The 19,352-nt window shown below is 41.6% G+C and overlaps 1 protein-coding gene across 5 annotated transcripts in view; it reads left to right on the forward strand.

The window, feature by feature from the left end:
* The window catches only part of Reln (reelin), a 439,480-nt gene that overhangs the window by 44,670 nt on the left and 375,458 nt on the right, over nucleotides 1–19,352 (forward strand). For all 5 annotated transcript variants that reach the window (XM_060373778.1, XM_060373779.1, XM_060373782.1 and 2 more), the window contains exon 2: nucleotides 14,072–14,182. In XM_060373778.1, coding sequence (XP_060229761.1) covers nucleotides 14,072–14,182 — 111 coding nt within the window. The remainder of the gene's footprint in view (nucleotides 1–14,071; nucleotides 14,183–19,352) is intronic.

A 19,352-nucleotide genomic window follows, 5' to 3' on the forward strand; every position in this document is an offset into this window, starting at 1 on the left:
GTTGAAACAGGCACATTCCTTGGTCTTCTTCCAATGAGGCAGAATCCTGGAGGAGTGGGAGCTCAGGCTGGTGACTGAACAGGCTCCTCAAGTGATGGGAAGTTTGAGTTATGAAAGTGAATTACCCTCTGGGAGACTTTACGGTCAATGCTTCTACCGAATTCTCCCTGTTTGGCTGCAGAACATTTCATTTGTCACATTGGCAGATACAGAAGAAGTACATATTATAGTTTGACCATTATTTAAAAATCTGTTGAGAGCTACATTTCAAACCTTTATGCATTCAAACATTATTACAATCAATATATCTGTTTATAAAGCTGGACTTCTACAGTAGGTTGCTTTTCTTCCATCCCTGCTTTTCTATACAAAGTATTTAACTTAAAATTTAGGGCAGTTGTCAGAAGAAAACTTAAAAATTAAAACCACATATGTGCGAAGGCTAGATTAAGGCTTAGAAATCCTGTACTAGAACATGAAGTTAACCATATTCTGAGAAGCCATCTTTCAGTCCTTGGCAGAAATCTTTGATAACCAATCACTTAACACCTCCCTAGACCGTTCCTGATTATCTACACTTGGAATTTTTCTTTACCCTCATCCTTGAAAAAAATAGATCATAACTATATCAAAAATGCAAATTTGTGCTTAGCTGCAGGAGATTCTTGTTATTTTTAAAAAGAGATTTTTTTTTAAGACTCATCAGACGAACTGCCATGTTGCAAAATACAAAGTGCAGTATTTTTCATTTCACCCCTATTATATGTAATTACAGTTTAATGTTACGTGAATTATCTGTGCATTTATTCCTTCTTCTGAAAATTACCAAGTAACTCTCAGAGGCTGTCTATCAATATGTCATGTAAATGATTTTTAATTTAAATTTTTTGAAAAGCGTTCACTTGTAGCATATTAAAAGTGCAACTAGCCATGTACTAATATTGAAGCATCCTCTTTTATATAATTTGCCTAACATTATTCTGTTAATTTCAGTGTTAGCAGATGATTAATTTTGGTTTTATTAAGTGAGGTTTGAAAAAGGGATTCTCCTAAAAATGGATTAGAGCATCATTCAAATGTGACTTTTGTAACCATATGATGAGTCAGTATCATGTCCCTACTGCCAAGAGTAGCACATTACAAATATTTGTTTAATAAATGATTGAGTTGAGCAACAACCACAGAATCTGATTATAAAGTAAGTGGGATGCTTTTAAATTTTGCCTTATACAACAAATCAGTTAGTGTTCTGAGTTCTTAAATCAATTTAAATTTCTGCATGTCATATGTATTATTTACTCAGTAAATATTTAATACCTTCTTTGGCCTTTGGCTTATAATTATCTGACGTACACTGGAATGAACCAAGAAGGAATATTGTAGGAAAACCTTTAATAAAATTTGTCCTATTTTGTGGCTACATTCATCTGAGCTGTGTTTGTTACGAATTACCTCAGTTGTTGGTGACCGATGCTACTTGGTTATTTTGTAACCGGCAGGTGGCCTACACTGCCGCACCAAATGTATCACATCACGTCTTCCTGAGACTGTACAGTTGTTGCAAATCTGAGAAGACTTTACATGGTGTAAGTGGTGGAAACCCGGAGGCTGAGCTGGCGTCAGAAGCCAGGCGTGTTTTGACGGTGTTGCACTAACAGGAATGGCTTTGTGAGTTGCAGCACGAGTTCAAGTCCTCTTTCATTATCTTTAGAAAAAAACTACGTTTGGAGGGATAGAAGAGACACTTCATGTTAAAAGAACATTACCCAAGGAAATAGAGTACAAACAGAATAATTATTTCTGATTATTGTCAGAGCTTTAAACATCTGAGCATAGAGCAATATCTGATTTGGAAAAATATTACACGTATATTTGTTCTCTGTCTTACCTGCATATTGCTTAGGGGATTGCTAGATTTATTTTTACTTATTTTTCTCAGCCTAAGAAAACTTGATTGACATCAATGCCTCAAAAGAAATGCATTTCTAGAACCTCTATTGGAAGATTGAAGGCAATAAATTTCCCAAAACATTTTCTTTTAGGGTGAATCTTTGCTTAAAATTTACTAAGTTCTGATGTATTATAGACAAGAAGTTCTTTGCTTTGAGAAAAGCGAGAACAAAAGGATAAAAAATCGCTGAAAACCTGAACATCGCATTCCTCTTCACGTGACTTTAATAATTTATTGAGTGCAGGGCCAACAATATGAAATTTTCATGTATGAGCATCAACCTACCTCATATAAAAGCAACACAAAAACCAAGGCCAGAGATAAATCACAAATGCCCGTAATTCTTGGCCACCGTTTGAAAAAATTGTAGTTAATACTGTCAATCATAATGCAAAAGTACTTTTGGTTTTAGAAACTAAATGATGCTATCATTGTATTTAGAGTTTTAAAAAAATCAGAGTCATAAAAGCCAAATGTAAATGTCAATCATAAAATCATCTCTGCTCTGGCTTAGGTGCAAGCAAAGGACATATTTCTTTTTATATTTGAGATCACTAGCTAAGGAATTTTTGCTGAGGATAGACTGGACAGTTTTTAGATTTCAAGAACATTGTTTGGGTCCCTCAGTGCAGGCGCTTCACTCTGACATGGGTCTCCCTGTCTGCAGATGGAATTTCACTGGAATAATAATTTCCCTTACCCCAAGGTTAAGTTAATAAATCTCCTTTCTTACTGGTGCTGCTGGAAGATGAGATACACAGAGGCACACGTAGTTCATCTGAATCCCTGAATCTGTAATAAATGCATGACAATAGGCCTCCCAGAGACGCTGGCTCCCGTTTTCCAGCCTGTAAAGGGCGCTTCCCACGCCCTAGAAAGCATTTTAATATATCATGAAGTGTTGCACATGACAGGTCTCATCACCTGCCACGACGCCTGGCTCCTGCTCTGGTTTTCCTCCTTTCAGGTGGAGACAAAGGTGTGGGACTTTTGCCAAGGCATTGTTCCTCTCCCATCTGGAAGCATATTGACCGAGGGCTCTGTGGCTTCATTATTTTGGTCCTCAGTGTAGTCCTCCATCAAGCCGCACTTACTGCTCCCTGGAGGCCATTCCTACTCCTTCCTTTGTTCCCCAAGGAGCAGTACAGATCTATCCGAAATGAAAAACACAAGTAATAATAATAATAATAATAATAACAAATGGCTATAATAATAATTGGTGTAGCAGGCATGGGGTTGTAGTGCATTCTGAAGAACAGCCTGCTGGGCGCCCTCTCGAGACATAGCTTCTGTGCCCCAGGGCTTGGGAGCAACACTGTCAGCTGCCTTCCAAGGAAGATCAAGCCTGGCCTCCCTTGTAGTCACACAGGAAACAGGAGCTGCTGTGTTTAAGTCATTGAAGATGGGAGACATGGCTTCCATTTCTGAAAGCTACCTTTTGTATACCAGCTAAGGCTCTCTATGCAACTCACCCACACGCTTACCCGTATCCTATTTCTTCTCATTGGTAAAATGGTATAATAATAGTACTTATCTCCAAGGGACATTGAAAAGATCAAAAGCTTTAGCATTCAGTTCTACAAATATCATTTAGCTGTTGTTATTACTGAGGAAGTAACTTTTGAGTGCAAATGCATGCCGGGCTTTAGAGATGGTCTGGGTGTGCAGTGTGTTAGCCTATAGAAGGAGGAAACGGTGAATGTGGGCCACTTAACAGTACTGCTCCAAACACGGGTAGACAGGAGGTTGCCCTGGACAGACAGACAGCTCTTCACCACGACCCTGTTATTTGGGGTTGGAATCAGTGGGTGAGAGAGGTGCCAGCTCACTCTGTTTTTCACACAAACTGACCAGAGGTCATTTTCTCTTGGTTCGTTATTTAATTGTTAAATTACTTTTTTGAATGTGTACAGTTATTCTGCCTGCATGTATGCCCGTGTGCTCCATGCATGCCTGGCGCTTGAGGGAAACAGTAGAGGTCTTAGGTGCCCTGGAACTGACCCACCACATGGGTGTTGAGGAGCGAAATAGGTCCTCTGGAATAACAGACAGTGCTCTTGTCTGATGAGCCATCTCTCTGGCCCTTGGCGGGTCCCTGCCTTCAGCTCGCTACTGTGAATTCACAGCTTTCCTCAGTGAATCTGGCTCCAGTAATTTTATGTATTTACTGGTATTTTAAAATTATTCCGTTGGCTTGGAAATGTTACTGAAACGGCTGACAAAATGTGTGAAAACCACAGGAGTCTTGTGGAAAATGGAATCAGCAGAGGGAGTTCAAGGGTCAAAAAAGAGCTTTCAAATGGATGTTACACTTTGATCCTAGAGGCCCTGACATCCAGGTCTGGGGACTCTACAGAAGAATCAGTAATTGAACATACTACGTTGATGGTACTTTGTAGCAAATAAACTCACTTTATTCGATTTTCAGAGAAACATGCTTGCTCCTCAGGCTGTTTAATATGTTCTGTGTTCAAAAGGCAAACAAGGTTCTGTTCATAAGGCAAAAAATGTAGCGGTGATTATTCTTAATATCAACAATATTACATTCTGCTGGTGTTTCCTGGCTTTGAAATGTATACAATTAAGAGACGAGAGCTCCTAGTGGTTGGTGTGTTACCACTACTATTTAAATATTGATTTCAACATTTTTGCAATTTGCCATCCTCTGGTGTTTGCCATCTTGGAAAAACCAAAAACGTTATCCAAAATATTGTATGCGTCTTGCCGCCCCCGTTAGAGCTCCTTTGTATAGTGTGGTGATGGAGTGCGCTTACAGTGATCAGAGTTTAATGGACGATAGCGTATTTGTGGCCCAGAAGCTTTGGGATGGCATGCAAACAGCATGCAATGTCTAAATTTATGTGCTTAAGGATTTCCATCTCACAGTGATTTTCTACAAGAATGGTCTTAGGTTCTTACTGTGAATATTTAATAGAGGCTATAATAGATAATAACTGGCTCCATAATTAGTCATTTGGAGACAGAGGTGCTCTCTGAGCCACTGATAAGAACGGAATTGTGCCGCTACATCATGTTTTCGCTCTGCCGCCACAGCCCAGCCTCCAGACTTAGCACCAGTCCCCTGGTGCTAAGCTCATTGCCAGTGTAACACAGATGTGGGCAAGATATGCAGAACCTCCTCAGGCGTTTGATCCCCTCTTATTTTTCATCTGAGGAATGGCATGAAAACTTTAGATTGAGGAAAATGGTGTAAAATATCTTAGAGACAAGAATTATCACAAGATTAGTGTGGCATGCACCTAAACTATGTACATAAAGTATTCACATACAAGGAATACAAGGAATTCACATACATAAGACCTACTAACATGTTTAATGTTAAATTCTACTGAAATTTTCCCAGATACTTTTGAGCACTGTGATAATTGCTGAATTATGTTTTCATAATTCATGGGAAACCCTTTAAGCCTTCATATTTCATAGATTCATGCGAATAATAACTGTCTTTTCTTCTAAAGAAGTTCGATTTCAGTTGCAGTTACTCTGGCTACATTACATTGCTTCCTTCCGGTATTTTTTTATGTTGTGTCGAGTGTCTCTTTATGAATCCAACACAACTGTGTTGGCGCTCTCCCATAACCTGGCCTCTGGGAAGCATGGAGCATGGATCATCTGAGATCTCATGGGTGCCTGGGGAGGCAGAGAAAGCTTTCCCCAGGAAACCAGACAAACTTTCTCAGGTAGATGGCATCTGAGCTCACACCTGAAGAATGAGTGAGATTTGAGCGAAAGGTTACAGAAAAGTCGTGCCAGGTGAGAGTGCCCTTTAATAATGCTAAAGGCAGGAAGGGGAGAGCCCATTCTGCTGTGATTGGATCCAAGGGTATTTCCAACTGAAATAGAGACATTTCCCTGGTGGTACTGGTTATGGCGGTCACCTGGAGGTCTTTGAAACCACAGTTCAGATGTCGGGTTCTAATTCTGTGTGAGGTGTTGAACTCATCTGCTAAGGCACATTTGCCTCCTTATTGTGGATAATAATGCACTCATTCCTTTAGCCCAAAAAAGTACTGGCATGTTCAAAATTCTGCCTAAGATCCACAATATGGTTAGTTTTTCTATACTGAAGGTTTCTAGTTCAATTCACAGACCCCAATGTTGTAAAAAAAAATACAAAAATTTGCTGCAAGGAGGAAGGTGTTCCCTAGGAAACAACTTTTCAGTTTTTACTACGAGACCCTGTAAGACTGCACATGGCACTAGCTCCTGTGACAGAATGGATTAAGCATGTACCTAAAGCCATCTATTGCAGTTTAAGGTTTTCATCTACTTTGGTGTCTGAAATGGATATTGGGTAAGGTACTATCTTTTAGTGTGTTTAGTTAGGTATCAGACATGTATAGCCTAAAAGTTGTTTATTGTAAATGTATTCCAAATATTAAATTTTAGTAGAGTTTTTATCTTAATGTGCCCTAAGTTGTATCTTTAATTATAACTTCTTAGACAAGACGTTTCATCTGTAAATAGTTTTAAATAAAACATTTAAAATGATAATACTGTGGAACATTTTATTTTTTAATTCCAAGATATTTATTTTTTTATAAATTATGATTATTCACTTTGTATCCCAGCTGTAGCCCCCTCCCTTCTCCTCTCCTAATCCCAGCCTCTCTCCCTCATTTCCTCCCGTACTCCTCCCCAAGTCCACTGACAGGGGTGGTCCTCCTTCCCTTCCCTCTGACCCTGGCCTATCAAGTCTCATCAGGATTGGTTGCATTGTCTTCCTCTGTGGCCTGGAAAGGCTGCAACCCCCTCAGGGGGAGGTGATCAAAGAGCCAGCCAGTGAGTTCATGTCAGAGACAGCCCCTGTTCCCATTACTAGGGAACCCACTTGGAGACTGAGCTGCAATGGGCTACATTTGTGCAGGGGTTCTAGGTTATATCCATGCATGGTCCTTGGTTGGAGTATTAGTCTCAGAAAAGACTCCTGTGCCCAGATTATTTGGTCCTGTTGCTCTCCTTGTGGGGCTTCTGTCCCCTCCAGGTCTTTCTAGCTCCCCCTTATTTCATAAGATTCCATGCTCAAAGTTTGCCTATGAGTCTCAGCATCTCTTTCGATACCTTGCCGGGTAGAGTCTTTCAAAGGTTCTCTGTGGTGGGTTTCTGTCATGTTGCCTGTTTTCTCCCTGTTCTGATGTCCATCCCGTTTGTCTTTCTGAATGAGAATTGATCATTGTACTCCTTTTTAGGTGTACAGATTTTGGTATGTTTATCCTATATTATATGTCACATATCCACTTTTGAGTGAGTATATACCATGTGTGTCTTTCTGCTTCTGGGATTCCTCACTCAGAATGATCTTTTCTAGTTCCAACTATTTGCCTGCAAATTTCATGATTTCCTTGTTTTTAATTGCTGAGTTGTATTCCAGCTGTAGTTTGGGATAATAGCATTCTTAGTATCAGAAAGCTAGCAAAATTTCTGCAGTGGCTGTGTTGATGCTTTTTACGTCCTGAAAATGGATGTGTACACAGCACACACATGCACACACTCACTTCAACTGATTCATGTATAGTTTGTTACTTCTGCCTTTCATTAGTCACCGTTGTGCTCATTTTTAAACTCTAATTTATTTGGGGTTCCTTAACACCCCTGCCTTCCAACCCCCCAAACCTAGGTAGAAGAAAGGTTAGTGGGGAGATGGGTTGCAGACCCCTTTACTTCTCCTGGCTGTTTAAGGCTGATGTGTTCTTTGGGGGCTCTATCAATCCTCTGTCAACAGCAAATGCAGCAAGCGATCTTCTCCAAGCCACTGCCTTTCTTTCCATCTGTCTCCAAACTGCCACACCATCCATCTCTGTTCTCTCCAAACTGCCACAATTTCTCTTTTCTGGGCTCTCATATTTATATTCCTCAGAGTCCTAGACCAGACCCGTCTCCATGCTGCAGGAAACAGACCATTACTAGCTGGCAAAGACCATGCCCCCACTGAAGGCAGTGATCAGTTATGGACAAACTAAAGCCAAAACTAAAATCCCACCCTGGGGATTAAAACAGAAACATATTTACAAAATATAACTAAGTGTTTAAAGAAACTAAAACTTACATTACAAGTCACCTTCACCAATGGATCAAATATTATGGGACCTATGACTGTTGTAAATTTTTGTGTTAACTCAGAGATTGAAATAAATTCATAAATAATTTTTTCAGTTTCTTTTATCATGAGCCATATCAATATTCAATATAATGTGTTCCTGTCATTTATCAGGAGCCACTTTTAGGCTTTCAAGATGATTTCACTTGTTTAGTTGGTGGCAAGTTGTGGCTGCAAATGATGAGCTAAAGAAATGAAAATAGATCTTGGGCAGCAGTGCATTCCAGAAGATTCCAAGAGAGGAGAGTCAAGTCAGGAGGTACATGAAAGCAACAGCCCATGTGCATATGCGCTGACAGATGTTCCTGGTGCAAAGGGACTGGGAGACTAGAGGGCCAGGAGGGAGAGCAGCCTCTGTAAAAACTGCTCCCACATGGCCCACGTGGCCAATGCCGAGCTCCAGCATCCCAGCAGCCTCCTGGGAGTTTGCTGTGCTTACCCATGGAACCATGGCTATGGATCAGATGGCCTCAGGGTTTTCCAGGCTTCCTCACAGGAATCAGACCCATTATTTTCTTTAGCAATGGAGACTAGTGTGTCTTGAGTGGAGTGACACCCTGATCAGAAAGAGAGGTCTGAAATCCCACAAGTGTTAGGGCAACATTTCCCCTTTCTTGTCAGTAAGTAAATAAGTAAAAGAGAGGTTCACATTTCACATGTGAGTTTGTTCCTGTCTGCTTGAAGAGAAGGAAATGAATGCTTGTTTCACACTGCCAATAGAGCAGCATTTTTTTTGGGGGGGGGGAGTAAAATGCATCCCCCTCCCCCAAACATACTTTATAGTCTCAGGTCTAGCAAACAGTGAAGATTATAATCAAATTGTTTCGAACAAGGAAATATTTTCTTTTAGGTGGCCATGTGAAATGTGAACGTTCTGTATTCATAATAAGTGAGAACTTATGCATACATAAGTCAACCTGCTTTTTTATTTTGCAAATGTTTTTGGTTAGCTTCTCTATGCATTGCTCTGTCTTGTATTCTGGAAAACATTTTACATATTTAAAGAACCAGCCTTTCTCTCTCTCTCTCTCTCTCTCTCTCTCTCTCTCTCTCTCTCTCTCCTGTGTGTATTTTCCAAATGGGATTCAGCTGACCTAAATCCTGAAACATAGACTTTATAACACAGTTCTCAGGAAATAAGCTGAAGAGGAGACAACCCCACATTATTATTTTGTGAATGAGTTGCTCACTAGTCATTCACTAAATATTTATTGAGCACTTAAAAGTGTCATGACTTTATCTAGACACAAGATATTTTACTAAACAAAACACCAGATGAATTTGCTTTGATGGAAACATTGTTCTACAGAACAAGACTTACAATAAATGTAATTAAAATACTCTGAGTAGATACATCAATACACTTTGTTACATGGGAATAATTATAGAAAAAAAAAAGAGGAGAAAGGTAGACTCAACTAGGGGAGTCTAGGACTGTGGGGGAGATGGACGGGGTTGTCTGCAGTTTCATATAGTACAGTCCAAACAGCCTTCATTGATAGCGTGACATTTGAGTTGAAGGGGTATGAGAATTGGCCCTCCAGTTTCGGGAAGGTTAATACAACAGTGAAACAATCTCTGGAGAGACAATGGTTACTCAAAGCAGCAAGATATGTAGCTAAATTTGGAATACGATCTAAAACGGAGCTGGCAGGATTGGTTGGTGGATTGTGTGAATGGGGTATGGAAGGAACATGATTGCAGAGGTGGCTGAGATGTTTTAGGTCCGAATAACCAGAAGGCTGGTGTAGCCAACAACTGGGCTGTTGGGGGAGGTAGGTGTTGAGTGTTGGTTACATGGAGAGCAAGCTATTGAGATGCTTCCTAGATATCCAAGTTGGGGTGCCAGGCAGCAGCTTGTGGTATATCTAGAGTTGGGAAAGAGGCCTGAAGTGGAAAGTGCAATTTGGCAGGTATCAGTTTCTAGATGGCATTTAACTAACGCTGTGGGACCCAGGCTCCCTTACGAGAGTAGTTCTCAATAACTCCATTTCATTCACTCGGTGTTTAGAAATTATTTCTCACAGTTAAATACTCCTAACAGTGCCAAATAATGGGTACCTGCCATATCCCGGCATGGATGGGGACTTGGACCTGACTGGGTTGGCAAGGGAATGAAGAAAAAGATAGTGGGGTAGATGGAGAAGCTACAGCCTCCTGGGGACTCCTGGGGACTGGTGTATTTATTACAAGAGTATTTCATGCAGCTGCACACGGAGGTGGGGTTGTTACATACAGAGAACCAAGGAGGGCAGGGTTTATGGCATAGAGCTGGATGGAGGAGACAGGTTTAGCTAACCTACCCAGGCACAGTTTGTAAGGAGGCATCTTCAGGCTGTAAATGTCCTGTGGGAGAGCGATGGGGGACATTTTCTGCTCGCAGTGTCACCATCTGCTCCTGATCCCTGGAGGAAGGCAGTCATCCCTCCGAGCCGCACCCGAGGAACGCTTTTCCCCGGGGTCCTTGATAAGGCCTTACCTATGTGAACAGCACACATTCACGTAGGGCTTTATTCACTTGGGCCTTTCTCCAATCTCCATAGCTATTCACATCTCTACCAGGAAAACACGACCAAACAGAAAAGCTCACCTGATCTGATAGGGCAAATCAGCATTCATACTTGAAATAGAACCTAGCCTCTTTACGTCAGACCTGTCTTCAATGCACCTTGCTGCTTCAGGACCCGAGATCTGAGCAAAGCGAAGAACTGAATTCAAAGGGGCCTTCTAAGGTGTGGTGGATTTAAAAACCAGAATATGCAAGATGGCTACTGCATGGTCCGGTGAGAGGGGCATCTGGCACAGGGGTTAAATGACCTTGATGGCAATCAGAAGGGACTGGCAGACCTCAGCCTCAGCCCCCAAATGAATCACAAACTTGCCAGGCAGTCCAAAGATGCAGTGCTCTCAGGCTGTAAAGAACTATGCAATGTGCGAAGCTGCCGATGAATCAGATTCATCACTTGTCATCATGGGGCGGGGGCGGGGAGCTCTTGTTTTACTGGATGGGCACACCTGTTTGGGACCAGTGCTGAGTTTCTGAGGACAATAGAACCCAGGGTTCTCGTACTCAGCCTTTCTCCAAGAGTGTTTTCACGGGCGTTGAATGGGGATTGAAAGTCTTCTGGAGGGAGGGCAGATACTTGGTCTTGAGTTCACTTGCTCACAGCTCTGACTCAGTGGGAGAATTCAGAGATGGAGTGGCTGTATGGGTGCCGGGGAGATAGAAGGTCCTTGCACTTTGATGTGGACTGTCCAGGAACTGGATGTGCATTTGCTTCTGGAAAGACAGGTGCCCAGGAGCTCTGTACAGGATTCTGTTCTCAGTAAGAAAGAGGAAGGGAAAGGAGGGAACTGATATGATTATTTACAGCTTCATGGAATTGTGTTCAGAAGACAGAGCTCCATAACAGATACAGTGTCCTCCAAGTCTTCTGGTGTCTCCACAGTGTCTTCCCTTTCATAAACGAGGACTGTAAGAACCCTCCACTCCCATTGCTTACTGGTCAGTGTGGAGAGTTCTGAAGCTCAAATTCAGGTTTGCCTCCAGTAGCAGACACCCTCACAGTTTCAGCTTCTTGGCTTTGGGAACCAGAGCTGAGGTATAAGGGAGTACAGAAGAGCCCACAGCAGCCAGGGGGCGCACATTAGACACTCTTACTGCCTGTTCACTGATTGCAGTGGTGAGGAGTGAGGGCAAGTAGACACACAAGAGTCCCAGGAGACACTGCAGGTTAGGTGTCCCTTGCTGTGAGGATAACTTAAGACACAGACACGTTAAGATCTGATGGTGAATAAGGACATCTTAACAGGAAGGAGCTCTCCCCCCTCCCCACCTTATAAAGCGAGGGACACAGAAGCAATGGGGAAACATATTAATCTTAGTCGAGATAGTCAGGCCTATCATCTCAGCTCTGTGGGGAAGTGGGGTAAGAGACCTCAGGGATTGGGATATTGTTCTGCAGACAAGGAGTTCAAATTCAGAGATGAAGCAGGTCTCCTAAGCCCATGCAGGTCCCTTGACGGAGGAGGACTGGATTCCCAGGCCTTGTCTGTTACCTATCTTTGCCCAGGGGGCATCAACCAGCCTTTTCCTCTCCCACTGGTAACAGTGTTACTGGCTGCTGAGGTTCTTGCTTTGTTTTTCCTTGTCTTCCTTAACACCCTGGTAAAAGAACTGTAAGATACTGTCCAGTATGTTACTTCTGCATCTGAGGGGAATAGAAAAAAACAAAAACAAAGAGAGAGAAACCAAATAAACAACATGTGTTAATTCCAACTCCCAACCTAAATCACGTGGGAAGAAAATCTCAATTATTTCGGTCAAGCTGGCCTGTGGGCATGTCTCCAGGGGTTGTCTTGATAGTTACTTGTCCACTGTGTGGACACCACACAGACAGACACAGACACAGACACAGACACAGACACAGACACAGACACACACACACACACACACACACACACACACACACACACACACACGCTATGTGTGGTGTCCTGAGTTGTGCAAGATTAAAGAAAGCTAGCCTAGCATAGGCATAGATGGGCAGGTGACACAGGTGCGTTTGTTTCTCTCTTTGTGCCTGACTGTAGATGGGTGGTGACTACCTACTTGAGTCTCTGCTTTGCCTAACTGAAAATGGTGAGCTGCACCAGGGAGTTGAAAGCCACATGTACTCCTGTGTTCCCAGTGTTCCTCCTTCTCAGGATGTCCTGTCACAGTGATAGAAGGAAAAGCAGAATATGAACCAGAAACAGTGAGTTGATAGCACTTGGTTCTGTTCCCTATATTGCTCATTTTTATGCAGGGATAATAATAGTGCTCCCCTCACACACATGCTTTGACAGTTAAATGAGATGCATGTAGATTGCTGAGCTCAGAGCCCAATGAGTGATTTACATTCCAGCACTGAAATGTACTATTATTTTTTATTAGGAGATGGAAAGGCGATGTGTTCGAACACCCAGTGCCATTTGGGGGATGGCGTGATGTGAAGCTGTTTTATTAGATACGTGTCTTGTTTGATGCTCTGTGATAAGAATGTTTCTCAGACCATTTATTTCTACTCACTGGATGTCCTGGAGTTTCATTTAAACCATCTCATCAGAGTTAATGTGACTGACTATTGTCCTTATTGCCGTCAGGCAGGGTGACAGCCTTGATCTCTGCACTTCCAAAATAATATCATTACCTTCCTCTGCTGCCTTCTCCAAATGGCATCTTTAGCTCTTCAGAGCTGGGCAAAAAATGCACCATCACAGCGAGGAGCAAATCACGATCTGTTTTTAGGGTGGGGACTGAGACATACCGATTGAGGACATTCAGCACTGTGATCATGAAGCCAAGCAGACTCCTCTTGCAGACTTCGTTTAGAAACAGAAAGCATGCACTGGCCCCCTTCTCGTCCGCAAGGGTAGCAGGCTAGCTCTTTGTGCAGGCTGGCGTGCTGGGTTGAGAAACGGCAGGGAGCCCATCTATGAAGCATAGGCCCAGGATAAGCATTCACAGCGCATCCCGCATCCCTCTTCTCTTCACTCAGCTGACTCCAGATAATTTCCCCAAGTATGGAATGTTTTTAAAATGTGTTTTATCATAATGCCAGAAACTGCAGCCATGCTCTGATGACTCCAGAGGTGGGCGTGGAGGTGGGGGAAACCATCCATTCAGTGGTACATTATTTTCAGATTTTTAGTGTGGTTAGGAAATGTGTAAATAAATGCAAAAGGGTAGGGCTGTGCATTAAATTTAGTACCAGCAATAATAAAATTATTAAGCACTAAAGTTCTGAAGTTCTAAAGTTTTTGTTTCTCTGCAGTTTTGTGTGTGTGTGTGTGTGTGTGTGTGTGCGTGCACGCACACACATATTCCCACATGTACACTAAAATAGGGCAAAAAAAAAAAAAAACTGGTTAATTGGCTAATGACTACATCTAATACTCCAGAGTGTACCTGATCTCTCTCACCACATTAACTAAGTCTCTTTTCTCCTCCTGTCTTTCAGTGACAATTTCCACAAGCACCTTCTTTGACGGCTTGCTGGTGACAGGGCTGTATACCTCCACAAGTGTCCAGTCTTCTCAGAGCGTTGGAGGCTCCAGTGCCTTTGGATTTGGTAAGCTATCCTGTTAGAAGGAATGGCAGTTGCCAAGATTTTATACAGTTGTTTTATCCTTTTGTTGTTGTTGTTTGGAAACAGTCAGTTTTAAAGGTATTCAGCTTTTGAAGAGAAAGTTATATAAAATCATTTGTGTGTTTGTGCTTGAAACCAGGTATATTGAACTGCCATGTAAATGCTCAGGTAACCATAGTCTTGGTAGACAATTTTCCTTTCCTAAATTTTCTTCTCTCTCACTCTCCTTCCTTCTTTTTTTCCTTCCTTACCCCTCCCCCTTAACATACATGGGCTTCTTAGCATGTATTTTTTATACGGTAATCTCATTCATTCTCCTCCTTCATTGATTTCCTTTGTGCCCCTCCAGTCTTCCGAAAGGTTCCCCACCCTGTTCAGTTCTCCGCTTTGCTTTCTCACCATGTGTATTCCTCTATTGTCTGTTGCCTTCCTCCATTAAAGTGTTTTTTCCCCTACCTCATGATCTTCTCTCCAGTCCCATGCCTTATAAATAAACACACCGTTTTAAGTCTAGGTTCTGCATATTTCAGAAAAACAGCTTTTTTTTTTTTTTTTTTTTTTTTTTTTTTTTTTTTTTTTTTTTTTTTTTTTTTACCTTTTGAACATGGCTTGTTTCACTAAACATAATGCTTTTTGGTTACATCCATTTTCCCAGAGAGGTCATGATTTCATTTTATAGGCTGCATAAAATTCCATTGCGTATAAGTACTGTTTTTGTTTTTTTTTTTCATTCAGCTGTTGATGGACATCTAGGCTGGTTCTATTTCCCGTGTTGTTGATAGTGCAGACATCACCATGGATGCATAAATCACTGGTGTGGTGTGCTGGCCTAAAGCCATCTTGCTACATAGTCAAGAAGGAATACATGACAGTTCCATTTCAGGGTTTTGAGGAACCTCCATCCTGATTTCTGTAGTGCTTACCTTCCGCCAACATCAGATGACAGTTACCATTTCCCAGCATTCTTACCAGGAAAGGAAACTTTTCTCTTGCTCCCTCTGTCTACTGCCTCGATTATACTGGATTCTGGGGGGTTTGTGTAAGTTTCTGGGTTTCTCACTCAGTTTGATACAATTGACTCTGACATCCCTGTATCATTCAGCTTTCATAAGCCTGTTCTCATAAAGAGCTATTCCAAGCTGGAGGAGAGTGAAAGTTCCACAGTATGGAATAAGGAAGCATTGCATACAGAGAGGCCAGTAGTACTTGTTAAAATAATTGAAGTCCATGGGAAGTTATAAAAGAATATCACTTAATGCTTAAATTACTTAAGTATAGTGTTTGTTTTTAAGCTAGAGATCTGGCAGGTTACTTTTATGGAGAGGCAGAAGGCTACAAGAGGGTCACTAATTTTCAAGGATTCTCAATTTGGAAATCTCCATTTTTACCCATATGCTTCATTCATGTCAACATGGGATTAGAGTCTTCAGAATATCAAAAATGCAACTTTAATATCTATTTATGTAAGAGCAAAAATCACTGATCTAATGCTAAAATCGTAAAACGATACAGTGCTTTGTCCGCTGGTGGTACTGATAGAACTGCATCATCAAAAGCCATATGTGCTCATGTTATTTATTTATTTATTTTTCTTTTTTCTTTTTCTTTTTATGTTTTAAATTCTTTATTAATTACACTTTATTCGCTTTGTATCCCCCCTGTGGTTCCCTTCCTCCTCCCCTCCCAATACCTCCTTTCCTCCCCCTTCTGCATGCATGCCCCTCCCCAAGTCCACTTTTCCTTCCTTCTGATCCTAGTCTATTATGTTTCATCAGGAGTGGCTGCATTGTCTTCTTCTGTGGCCTGGTAAGGCTGCTCCCCTCTTAGGGGGAGGTGATTGAAGAACAGGCCAATCAGTTCATGTTAGAGACAGTCCCTGTTCCTATTACTATGGAACCCACTTGGACACTGAACTGCCATGGGCTACATCTGTGCAGGGGTCTTAGGTTATCTCCATGAATGGCCCTTGGTTGGGGTATCAATCTCAGGAAAGACCCCTGTGCCCAGATTTTTTGGTTCTGTTGCTCTCCTTGTGGAGTTCCTGTCCTCTCCAGATCTTACTGTTTCCCACTTCTTTCATAAGATTCCCTGCATTCTGCTCAACAGTTGGCCATAAGTCTCAGCATGGACTCAATTCTCCAATAAAAAGACACAGGCTAACAGAATAGATGCATAAATAAGACCCCAAATCTGTTGCATACAAGAAACACACCTAAGTCACAAAGATAGACATTATCTGACAGTAAAGGGCTAGAAGACAGTTTTCCAAGCAAATGGACCCAAGAAGCAAGCAGGAGTAGCCATTCTAATGTCTAATAAAATAGACTTTCAACTAAAATTAATCATGTTATTTATTACATAAACATTTTCTCCTGCAAAAAAGCCTGTGTCCATAGCTACTTTGCAAGGGTCCTTGAACTTGGAGTTTAAAGCAACAGACTGCTAACGTCCACACGGACCTCAGGCTTCTTTGTGGCCTGGGGCAGCAGCATGGGACACAGATGCCAACATGGTCTCCGGTGGCATCATAGATCACAGTGTCTGTTCCAGAAAGTGAACCTTTCCTCATTTAAGGCCTTCCTGTTGCCTGGATCGGGGCCAATGCCCTAGCCTGGTCAGTGTATTCAGAGGCTGAGTCTGTGTCTACATAAGCTCCAGACCATAGCACACCGCTCCACCAGCCCTACACGCCATTTTTCTTTTTCCCCATCCCTCCATCATGTATTTGTTCATCATAGTGGTGCCCACTGCCCACACTGCAAAGGCCGGGTGACCTGATTGGCTTCTGCCGCCAGTACCGTGAAGGCCAGTGACCTCTGATACCTACCTTTAAGGCTACTTCTAAGGCTAAACTTGGGAGGAAATGTTCTTCTTAGGAATACAGAGTCCACTTATTTTGCCCCACCCTTTTTGTGCTTTGCAGAGATGAAGGGGCTAGTTACAGTCATATCTATACTTTGGACATAAATATTACCATTTTAGTATAGTAGAACTCATAAGTGTGGCTGCCAAATTTAACTGATAAAAACTTAAGACATAAAAAAAAGAAAATAAATCCTATCATTTTAAACCACACACACAAAAAAAACTTAAGACATCCAATTCACTGTGAATTTTAGAATAATATTTATTTTAAGTATGTTCCAGGTTCTACCCTAGTACAGTCAGTTTCAAACCCTCTGGAGTTGTGATTTGGTAACTTTTAAAGTTCCTTAGATGATTCTTGTGTTTTTTGTTTTTTTTTTTTTTCTAACTAATTAAAAATGTTTTTGCAGTCCAGTTAGCTTTCTTAGTTATTTTTCCTGTTGCTGTGGTAAAACACCCTGACAAAAGCAACTCAAGGGAGAAAGGGCTTGTTTCAGGTTATGATTGGAGGGTTTGGTCCATCAGAGGGGAAGTCCTGTGGCAGGAGCTTAAGGTGCCCAGACCCTACATCAGTAGTCGGCACCTTCATGCAGCCTAAGACCCAACACCAGGGAATGATGCTATCCCTTTTAGGGTGGCTCTTCTACCTCGGTTTACTTAATCAAGATAGTAACTCACAGCATTCCTAGAAGTGTACCTCCTAGGTGATGCTGTGTTCCGTCCAGTTGACGGTAATAAACTTAACAGTCACCCAGGTTGGTCCTGACTCCTGGCAATGCTCCTGTCTGAGCCTCCCAAGCATGGGGGGTACAATGTTAGTCACCAAGCTGGAGAGAGACACTGCTGGACCTTCTGATACATATCGATGTCACATACACACACACACACACACACACACACACACACCACACACCACACACACCACACACACCACCCACACCACACACACGCATAGTCCAGATGGGGCGAATCAGAAACTGGGGTAGGGGTAGTCATAAAATCACCATGTGCCCTGGGTGATTTTAATAACTGTTTCCACTTATCTAGTGGAAACACTTATCTTGTGGTTAAATGATCACATACAAATGTAATAACGAGCAGAAGAAGTTTATGGAATATGAAATTTAGGAGTTTTGGAGTAGTTTAGTGGTTATGGCAGGATGACACGAAGGTGATATGGTATTCATTCCTCAATGGAGAACAAAAGAGTTGCTGAATACATAATTTGTTATTAGTCTGACTGTTTTGATGGAATGTTAAGCATGGTTTGCTTAGCATTTCCAGCATATCATAGGACTTGCCTGTGATATGTTTAACTAGCTGTGACAAATAAGGCAAAGAAAAGCATATATAGCTCAGTTTAAATAGACATTCACACAATTTTTCCTACTTAGAGTTAATTTTAATTGTATTAATTCCACTAAAGTTCCAGCTTACTCTCTTGAATATCAAACGCATATGAGAGCATCCCAAATAAGGCCTTTGTTAGTCTTTAGATACTGTTGTAGAAACATAGTTCCACTAACATAACTACAGCCTTTTGTGCAAAACCAGAATTCTTTAAATAAAATGCATGCCTCGCCGACCAAAAATAGACAAATGCCTAATAGCCAGAAATACATTAAAACAATAGCTACGCAAAGATGGCAGTGCGCACAGTGATGCCTGGCTTGAAATGCCTCATTTTGCTTGTCAGTGTAGGAAAACATGCTGCCCTGGGGAAGTGTGATGCTTAATTATGGATTTCTCTTTGTGCTTCCCAGAAAAAAAAAAAAATAAGAAAAGCGCTTCCCTCTTGTCTTTGGCTTTGAATTCCAGCTCAATCATGTAAATCTTCAAGGCTTATTGTGGTTGCTCAATGAAGGAATATTTGAATACCCTTTCATATAAAATTGTTCCTTTGCCAGAGCTGAAATTCATTTTACTAAATATTTAATATTCTGGCTCTAGAAGCTGGAGATCTTACTCCATCTTTGACACTCTGGCTCTGGGATCGGAAAAGCAGGTCAACGTATCCGATGCAGAAGCAGCTACACTTGTAGTTAAACCCTCTATAAACTTACCCCGCTCAGCCAACACATCTGCCATGTTAGCAGTTGTTGAATTCAATGTTTAGAGGTCTTGGTATCTTCCATCACTCTCCCTTTTTTTGGGGGTGGGGGCACTAGCTAAGCATCTAATCACTTACATTATAAAACTTTTAAAATGGTAGGAATTGATGAATCCAAGTTTAGGAGGCTCTAGTGAACAGAGCCTGAAGTGCGTTTTTTTTTTTTTGTTTTTTTTG

This window comes from Meriones unguiculatus, chromosome 21 (assembly GCF_030254825.1).
Source record: "Meriones unguiculatus strain TT.TT164.6M chromosome 21, Bangor_MerUng_6.1, whole genome shotgun sequence".
Lineage (NCBI taxonomy): Eukaryota > Metazoa > Chordata > Mammalia > Rodentia > Muridae > Meriones > Meriones unguiculatus.